The sequence below is a fragment of the Engraulis encrasicolus genome, unplaced genomic scaffold (genome assembly GCF_034702125.1).
Source record: "Engraulis encrasicolus isolate BLACKSEA-1 unplaced genomic scaffold, IST_EnEncr_1.0 scaffold_39_np1212, whole genome shotgun sequence".
NCBI classification, from domain to species: Eukaryota; Metazoa; Chordata; class Actinopteri; order Clupeiformes; family Engraulidae; genus Engraulis; species Engraulis encrasicolus.
In genome coordinates, this window is record NW_026945698.1 from 255,001 (window position 1) to 265,000 (window position 10,000).

General features: G+C 41.0%; 1 protein-coding gene across 1 annotated transcript in view; it reads left to right on the forward strand.

Moving 5' to 3' along the window:
* The window catches only part of LOC134443932 (rab GTPase-activating protein 1), a 140,038-nt gene that overhangs the window by 23,524 nt on the left and 106,514 nt on the right, over positions 1 to 10,000 (forward strand). Inside the window, exons 4-5 of the mRNA XM_063193446.1 lie at positions 1,463 to 1,636; positions 3,369 to 3,524. Coding sequence (XP_063049516.1) covers positions 1,463 to 1,636; positions 3,369 to 3,524 — 330 coding nt within the window. The remainder of the gene's footprint in view (positions 1 to 1,462; positions 1,637 to 3,368; positions 3,525 to 10,000) is intronic.

Genomic DNA, 10,000 nt, shown 5'->3' on the forward strand with positions numbered 1-10,000 from the left:
TGCAGTGTAGTAGTGAAGTGTCATAGCAGTGTCATACAGTAACAGTGGTGTAGCAGTGTCATAGCAGTGTCATAACAGGGGTGTGGTAGTCAGGGGTCATAGCAGTTTCATATGGGTATAGCAGTGTCATAGCAGTGTCATATGGGTCTCGAAGTGAAGTGTCTGCCTATAGTGTCATATAGCAGTGTCATATGGGTCTCGAAGTGAAGTGTCTGCCTATAGTGTCATAGCTGTGTCATATGGCAGTGAAATGTCATATCAGTGTCATATGGCAGTGAAATGTCATATCAGTGTCATATAGATGTCTCTGCCTGCAGTGCGCTGGTGAGTAGTGAAGTGTCATAGCAGAGTCATAGCAGTAGTGTCATAGCAGAGTCATAGCAGTAGTGTCATAGCAGAGTCATAGCAGTAGTGTCATAGCAGTAGTGTCATAGCAGAGTCATAGCAGTAGTGTCATAGCAGTGTTATCAATGAGTGTTATTAAGCAGTGTCATATGTGGTAGTGAGGTGTATCTGCCTGCAGTGTCATAGCAGTGTCATATAGGGTTGAGGTGTCATAGCAGGGTCACAAGAGTATAGCAGTGTCATATAGGAGTGAGGTCACAAGAGTATAGCAGTGTCATATAGGAGTGAGGTCACAAGAGTATAGCAGTGTCATATAGCAGGTGTCACAGCAGTGATGTGTCATAGCAGTGTCATATAGCAGGTGTCACAGCAGTGATGTGTCATAGCAGTGTCATATAGGGTTGAGGTGTCATAGCAGTGTCACAAGAGTATAGCAGTGTCATATGGGCGTCATAGTGAGGTGTCTCTGCCTGGTGAGTAGTGCTCCCTCCGCTGGCGCTCTGAGGAAGTGATCTGCTCATGTGCCAACATAATCATGTCTGATTGGTCAAGGAAAATCAATGAATCTCCCTCCACCAATTGCATGTTTGAGAGGCCAATGAAACCCACCTGTGTGGCCAATCAAGCACTGTGGGTAGGCCCTGGTGATTGGGGGGCGGGATCAGGGTTCTGATTGGTGCATCAAGATAAAGAGAAGCTCTGTGATTGGTGGAGCTCTGTGTACTCTGATCTCATTGGTGCAGCTCTGTGTACTCAGGTGATGTAATTGGTGTTTTACAGCAAATTTGGTGTCACTTCAGTTTACTTTTCAACATTTGCTGTCCTTACACGGCACTGTGTGTGTGTGTGTGTGTGTGTGTGTGTGTGTGTGTGTGTGTGTGTGTGTGTGTGTGTGTGTGTGTGTGTGTGTGTGTGTGTGTGTGTGTGTGTGTGTGTGTGTGTGTGTGTGTGTGTGTGTGTGTGTGTGTTTGCCTTTGTGTTTGTTTGTGTGTGTTTGCATGTGTGTGTGTGTGTGTGTGTATGTATTTGTGTGTGTGTGTGTGTGTGTGTGTGTGTTTGTGTGCATGTATTCGTGTGTGTGTGGTGCGTATTCGTGTGTGTGTGTGTGTTTGTGTAGATCGTGGGGAACGGCAGTGAGCAGCAGCTGCAGGCGGAGCTTGAAGATGTTCTGATGGACCCCTCATTGGCCGAGCTGGCAGGAAGTGGAACCCCATTGGCCCAACAGGCAGGAAGTGGAACCCCATTGGCCCAACTGGCAGGAAGTGGAACCCCATTGGCTGAGCTGGCGGTGGTAAGTATTCGTGAAACAGGTGACATTTGTTGTGTGTTGTGTTATCTCTTATATACATAAAGCCATTGGAGCCTAAACCAGTATTCAGAAATTGTCCCCAGTGCCTGAGGTTTTTTTTTTTAAATAATAATTAGGGGTGGGCATAGATTAATTTTTTTAATCTAGATTAATCTCACTGTAATTATGAAATTAATCTAGATTAATCTATATCAAAATGGCTCATTGAGAATAGGCACGCTAGCGAAATAATGCCGAAAAAAACCTTGGGGTTTCTTAAGAAAGATGGCACATTAGATCAGAGCTCATCTCTTTTTTCCAAAATGCATCTCATCTTCAAAAAATGGTCATGTTGATACTTGGTGATGAAAAAAATCACTGCAATATTTGTAAAGTGTGTCAAATATGTTAGGAAGCATTTACAGTTATAAGAAGATACTGAAATTTCAGAATGAACAGCGCTATAAGTTGTATAGGCGAATAGGCCCTACAGATAAATCTATCAAACAATTAGGCTATTTAAACAAAATGACCTCAACAATTCAGCATTTCTAATGGGCAGAGAGAGAGAGAGAGAGAGAGAGAGAGAGAGAGAGAGAGAGAGAGAGAGAGAGAGAGAGAGAGAGAGAGAGAGAGAGAGAGAGAGAGAGAGAGAGAGAGAGAGAGAGAGAGAGAGAGAGAGAGAGAGAGAGAGAGAGAGAGAGAGAGTGTGAGAGAGAGAGAGTGTGAGTGAAAAAGAATCTGCCACTGACTGTTAAAAAGAGCAGCCGCTCCTTTAAGAGAGGGAGGAGCTCTGCGCACAGCAGCCCACAGCTCCAGGCTGGATTTCTAGAACCTACAGCACTGGCCTTTGGGGATTTGGCCTAAACCCGACAGTTATTCTCAGAGTTAGAATTCTCGAGGAGTAACAACTTGAAATGAATTCAGTTTGAAAAAAAAAATCAAGCGCGGCAACCGCGAGGTTTATTATTACCGTCTGTTGTATCTCGCAAATGCGTGATCGCAACACAATTACACAAACATTCAGCGAGAGTAGATATTGACAGTTTCAGTTTGACAATCTTCAAAATGCATATCACACGGAATGTTTTGCAATTATGGCACAGGCAAGATTTCTGGAAGTTGTTCATGTGGTCCATGCAATGCGTGAGGAAATGTAGGCTATGTCGGGCTGATAGGCTACTCACACAATGTCTCCCTATGCTTCACCTCAAACAATAACGTCTCTTTAGTCTACCATTTATGAAAAAACACTCAAACAACACCTACCACGGCAGAGAGATTAATGTTTTCAGCATGCAAACCCTGTTCATATTTAGATCTGCTGATAGCAACAGGTGGAGAGGAGAAGCGACTGGAGCGCAGTCTGAAAGCGTGTCAATCAAGCGCTATGGTGACGTGCATACCCAAACTCCAAACCCATATTTTGAGTATAGATTAACGTGCGATATTTTCTTTATCGCGCGATAAGAGTCTCACATTGTCGCAGCACGTTAACGCCGATAACGGCCCACCACTAAATATAATATAAATGATGAATTGAAAACGGCTTTGTAGAATTCAATACATCAGCTTCTGGAACACATGAAGACATGAATAAGTTGCATTAGGATAAACTCCTCTGTTGTCTTTGAATCATTCAGTATTAACAACACTGACACATTTCCATTGTAGTAGTCAAATCTCATCTCATAGTCAAATGTGGACGAAACGTTTAATGTGCTTTATGATTCAGACCGGAGGGGGCGGGGACTCAGGAGCACAGGCCACACCCACACATGGTAACCCTGGTAACCCCAGGACCTCAGCAGGAAGTGAAGCGCCAACTAAAGTCCCGCCCACACAGGAGGGCACACACACCCCCAGCAAGGATGACACCGCCCAGACCAAGGTGGGAGTCCTTATTTTGTTGTGTTTACAGTCTGTGTTCCCAATTACTCGATCGCTATGCTTTTCTTCCCAGTTCTGTCCTCTCCATCTGGATGACACAGATTTTGTGTGTTGGTCTACTGCTTTTAAAGCGAGCATATGCAATCGGTTGCTCACGGTGACGCACGTAATTTGCGGCTCGCAGCAAGCGTGCCAAGGGCTCAAGGGGGTATGTCCATCCGTCGATCCATCGGTCTGTCCGTCTGAAGCGCATTCTCTAAATTGTAATTCCCTCCTGTATCCACAAGGCTACAGAGTGCATAGACGGACACATCTTGGTCCGCCGGTCGGATTTGTTTTGTTATTACAGGTGTGATAATGCCCTCCATGTTTCAGGTGTTGTTGTGCCCGTTGCATTGCTGTTGTGTTTCACAGCTTTTGGCTGCGGACAATTTGTGCACTGTTATGAATTGATATCAACATTCTGGTAGCTTTGTTTCACTGTTATGAATTGATATCAACATTCTGGTAGCTTTGTTGTGCTTTTCAAATATCATCACTACAGAACATGCAGGCGACCGAAAGTGTTTGCAGTTTAAAATCAGTTGTAAAGTTGCAACTAGTGGGTGGCCAAAACGGAACTGCTGTGACGTTCACTTCCACGCTTCCAAGCATCTTCCATTCATCATCATTTGAGGTGCTTGTGAGGCTGACACACACTGAGAACGTCATTGCTACAGTTAAGCCTTGTTCACACCAAGAGCAACCTGCTAACTGAGCGACGGAAGTCATTATTTCTCTATGGAGGGCAAGCGAACTGAGTGGCCAGAGTGAATTTCAACGATTAAAGTCAAGCTAATATTATGGTAACGAGCTATGGTGTGGTTCGGCGAAAACCAAGTAGCATGTTGAAATCTCCAAATGTTCCATGCTGTCAAGCCAGAGCTGTCATGTGATTGGCTGAATCGAACATGTCAACGGCGCGTTCAGAGCCTATAAAGCGAATTCATGGTGACACTACAACTGCTGCTGAACTCCACTACCAGGTCCCCCTTGGTCTGGACGCAGCTTAAAGGACCAGTTCAGTCAATTTCAACATGCTGTTGTATTGCTCACGCTACCCTTGACTTGTCAGTGCCCGGTGATGCTGCATTTTTCGGCTAAGCCTTTTCCGAGATATGAGCATTTGTTTACCTTTTTTTTTTTTTTAAACTTTATTTTTATTGACGTTCCTCTTCAAATAAAAAATAACATTTACATACATGTTTATTCTTCATACAATGGGTAGCTTAATATACTTAATCTATGTAAATGTATATATTCAAATATATTATACTAAAGTAAAATAAAACTGATGATTTTTTTTACAGAAATAAGTTAACAAAAAATAAATAAATAATAATAAAAACAAAAAATACAAGAACATTAAGGATGGGCCTATTTAACAATGGGGTGTTTACTAACTATGGTATGAAGTATAAAAATTACATTGCGTTCACATTTCTATATAATGTATCCATTTCACCCAGTTTCTTTCATACAACTCTTCTTTCAGTTTCAATTTGTATGTCATCTTTTCCATCCCTTGAATTTCCTTAATTATAGAAACCCATTGCCCTTTACTTGGTGTGTCCGGTTTCAACCAGTTTTTTGTAATGGACTTTTTGCTTGCAATGAGGAGTATTTTAACCAAATATTGGTCTTCAAAAGATACAGATTCTTCCAAGTGCCCAAGATAAAGAATCTTGCAAGTAAAAGGGACATTGTAACCCAAGACCCCACACAAGACCTCATGTACCTGACGCCAAAATGGTTCTAGTGTCTTGCAACTCCAAAAAATGTGTGTGTGATGTGGTGCCATTTCTCCGCATTTTCTCCAGCATTGTAGTTGCTGAGAGGTCTGCTTGCTTGTTATTTGGGGAGTGATAAAAAAACGGATCTGATTTTTCCAAGCAAATTCCCTCCATTTATGTGATTGTGTTGTAGTTTGATGATTTCTCCACATATCAAACCAGGTCTCATCTAGAATTTCTTCCTCAATTTCTTTCTCCCATTTAGATTTGACGTATATTGTGGAGTGCTTCCCACTTCCCAATATACATAGATATAGTTTTGAGATTGCTTTGGGGGTAAATCTCTGGTAGGATGTTACAAATATGTTAATGAGGGGATGCACCTCATCTTTTTTAATCTCTTTTAGGTAGTAGTCCCTCACTTGCAGATACCTAAATAGGTCTGCATTTGCTAAACCAAATACGTCTTTCATTTCTTGAAAGCTAATCATATTCCCCTCCTTTGTAATGGTACACATTGCAGTTATACCTTTGTCTACCCAGTATTTGTACGTTGTGTCAATGGATCCTGGAGTAAATTTCCTGTCATGTGCAATCCATTTTAAAAGGCCTAGCCCATCATCAAATTTTAAGCGTTTTACGACAGAGTGCCATGTATCCAAAGTAAATGATGTTATTGGATCCATCTCTTGCCTAACTTGGAGGGGGAGCGTCCTCTCACCAATAAACGTTTGAATAGGGCAAGTGTAACTATTTGTTTCTATATCTTTCCAATGAGCAACAAAGTTAGTACAGCACCAATTCAATAGTGGACGGATTTGAGCTGCAGTAAAATACTCTCTTAAGTTTGGAAGTGCCAGTCCCCCCCTGGACTTGGGTAATTGAAGAGTGGTAAAGCGCACTCTAGGTCTTTTGCCCTCCCAAATAAATCTAGATATTAATTTGTCCCACTTAGTAAACTGTGTTTGTGGAACTTGTATTGGAAGTGATTGATATAGGTATAATAGCCTGGGTTGGATATTCATCTTAACTACATTGATCCTGTCGATTAGGTCCATAGGGTAAGTGGACCAACGTTCCATATCTGACCTTATCATATTATTGACCTCATCATAGTTATTTTTATATAATTCAGAGGGATTTTTAGTAATATTTACTCCAAGATACTTGATTGAGTTGGCTTCCCAATTTAGTTTATGTTCTTTGAGTTCTGGTGAGGGAGTGGTGTGAAACAGAAGGGTCTGTGTCTTTGACATATTAAGTCTGTACCCAGAGCAGTCACCAAATCTTTCCAGGATCTGTAACAGCCTACCAAAGTGACTGACAGGGTCTTTCAAATATATCAAAACGTCATCAGCAAAGAGACTAATCACATGTTTTTTATGATTAATTTCCACTCCACTCAATAGTACGTCTTCCCTAATCATTTGGGCTAAGGGTTCTATGTAAATGGCGAATAGGGTGGGGCTTAAACAGCAGCCCTGTCTAGTCCCTCTCTCCAGTGTAAATTTACTTGACAGGGAGCCATTAATTTTTATTCTAGCTGAGGGTTCATTGTAAATAGCTTTGATACATTGTATGCTTTTCTTTTTAAATCCAAATTTCTCCAAGGTCATATACAGGAAGTCCCAGATTACTAAGTCAAAGGCTTTCATAGCATCCAAGCTAATCAATGCTAATGGTGATTTGTATTTGTTAATTCTATTTATTATAAGCAGTGTTCTTCTAATATTGTCTTGGGTTTGGCGCCCCCTAACAAAGCCTGTTTGGTCTTCATCTATTATGTCTGGTACAAAGGTTTGTAACCTTTGTGCTAATATGGAGGTATATAATTTATAGTCAATATTAAGAATTGATATTGGCCTATAATTCTCACATAATTCTGTATTCTTTTGAGCTTTAGGGAGTACTGTAATAATTGCTTCCTTCCATGATGGAGGTATACAATTTTCTTGTAAAATCCAATTGAATGTAGTGAGAAGAACAGGGGACAAGACTTTTTAAAATTTCTTATACCACTCGGCGGGAAAACCATCACTACCTGGTGATTTTGATGTCTTTAAGTGTCCTATTGCATTTGTAATTTCATCAGTAGTTATCTCTGAGACTAGCGTTCTATTTTGACTCTCACCTATACATGGTAGATCCAGTTTGTCCAAAAAGGCTTTTATTTCTTTTTCATTAATAGCTCTTTTCTGTGAATAGAGATCCACATAATAATTCCTGAATACTTTTTCAATCTCTTTTGATTCATATTTAAGCTGATTTGAAATGGGGTCTTTTATCTTGTGAATCACTCTTTCTGCTTGCTGCTTGCGCAGCTTTCTTGCCAATAATTTAGCTGCTTTTGGGCCTACTTCGTAGTATGACTGTTTCAAATATCGTGCTTTTGCCTCTACTTCTTGCTGTAAGAGTTCACCTATTTTATTTCTGGTTTCTTTCAGCTTTTGTTGGTTTTCATCGTTTGGTTGTAATTTGTGGCTTATTTCTGTCGTCTTCAGTTCTGTAAGAAGGTACTGGTAATATGCCATTCTTGCTTTCTTAAGGCTACTAGTGATTGCAATCAGCTTTCCTCGTAGCACTGCCTTAAGGGCATCCCAAAGCATTATTGGATCTGTTTCCCCATTGTCATTATCTTGAAGGTAATTTTCTATTTCTGTTTGGATTTGATTGATTATGGCCTCATTATTTAATATTCCTATATTAAGTCGCCACAAAGTGTCTCTTCTTCTAACTTGTAAGCAAATGGTTAAGTATAATGCACTGTGGTCAGATACATCAGTCACACCTATTTCACATTTTTTTACTCTATCTCTGTCTTCTTTTTGCATGAAAAAGTAGTCTATTCTGGAGTAAACAGAATGTGTTGCTGAGTAGTGACTATAATCCTTTTCTAGGGGGTGTAAATCCCTCCAGACATCAAAGAAACCCATTTCCTCTATTGTATTATTGATCAGCTTTGAGATGTGTGTTTTGCTTCTTTTCTTACTTGTTGTGTCAAGACCATAGTTAAGAATTGCATTGTAGTCCCCTCCAGCGATGCATATTCCTTCAGTTTCTAATGCTATAGTATCAAACAAAGATTTAAAGCATTCCCTATCTGCTTCTGGTGGAGCATATACATTTACCAGTGTTACTGTGGTCTGTTCAATTCTCCCCTTAACTATAATATATCGCCCCTCCTTATCCTTTATTTCCTTAATGCATTCAAATGTGAGTGAGTTTGATATCAAGATTGCTACGCCCCTCTGGCGTGTATTAGAATAAGAATTATAATATGTTTTTCTAAATCCAAACCTTTTCAGTTTCTCATGCTCAATTTTTGACAAGTGGGTTTCCTGTAGAAAACATATTTGAAGCCCTTCTTTTTTCAGTTTTCTCATTACCTTAGCTCGTTTGACTGGGTTTCCTAGACCATTTACATTCAAGGATATGAACCTCAATTCTTTAGGTGTTGTGTTCATCATAGAAAATTACACTATTCTTTCTTATACATCCCCTTAGGCCAACAGTTGAACAGACATGAACATTGTATGAACATTTACAGAACAAATAAAGAAAATATTGCTTATTAAATGCTAATGGTGACTTCCAAGAAAAGATGTCGACATCTCTTATTATAAGCCGACACCTCTTTTGTGTTGGGGGAAAAAACCTGTCACAAGGAAAGGGCCCCCGTCCAGCATTGAGAGTCCATCCACTAGGGAGCGACTTACTCATACTAGTGAAGATATTAATTATCTTCCCCAAGCAAACAGTCCAAAGATAGAGAAATAAAAACCTCAACCCATTATATTTATTTTACCCTTTAGTTAAACCCAATAATAAACTATGAATCATACCATTTTGAGTCTTATTTCCAATCACCGTTATTCAGTCCCTCTGCGTGCATCTTCTCCCTCACTGGTGTTGTGCTGAAACTCTTGAAGTTTTTTTCTTGCACGCTTGCTTGCGTCCGCTGCACTTCTGCCTTCTACGCGTCGCCAGGAGGAGAGGGCTGTAGATCTGAGACGCTCTAGTAGGGAGTTGCCTGTTGGTTCCTTCGGTGTGGAGTCGATCTCTATTCCTCTCCGACGTAGCTCATCCGCCGCCTCGTGCGTGCTGTTGTAGGTTTTCTTTCCGCTGGCCCAGTGTATGTGCATCTTCGTGTATGGTGTCTGGAAACGAATGCCCTGGGCTTTGAGAGCTGCTTTCACGTGCACGTAGTCCTTGCGCTGTTGTAGTACACCGGCACTGTAATCATGATCGAAGTACACTCGACTCTCTCCTATGTTAATGTCTTTCTTTCCCCATGCTTTGGACAAAACAAGCTCCTTCGTGCTGAACTGTAGAAAATTGACGATCACTGAGCGCGGAGCTTTATCTGGTTTCGGTTTTGCGGTCAGTGCTCTGTGCGCTCTTTGAATTTGGAGCTCAGAAAGTGAAAGTTCAGAACTTAGCCACTCGTTCAGAAATTCAATCATTTGTCCTGCTTTCTCTGTATCCTCTGGAATGCCGTATATTCTTAGATTGTTTCGTCTCGACCTTGACTCCAAGTCATCCAATTTCTCAGCCATTCGCCGTTGTTCTCGCAGTAATTCTAAGAATACCGCATTAGCCTCTTCAGACCACGCTTCCACCTCTTCTGTTCTAGCATGATTGGCGTTGATCCTCTCGCCTTGCTCTTGTATTTCAGTGGAGACGGTCGCAAATTTCTGGTCAATGT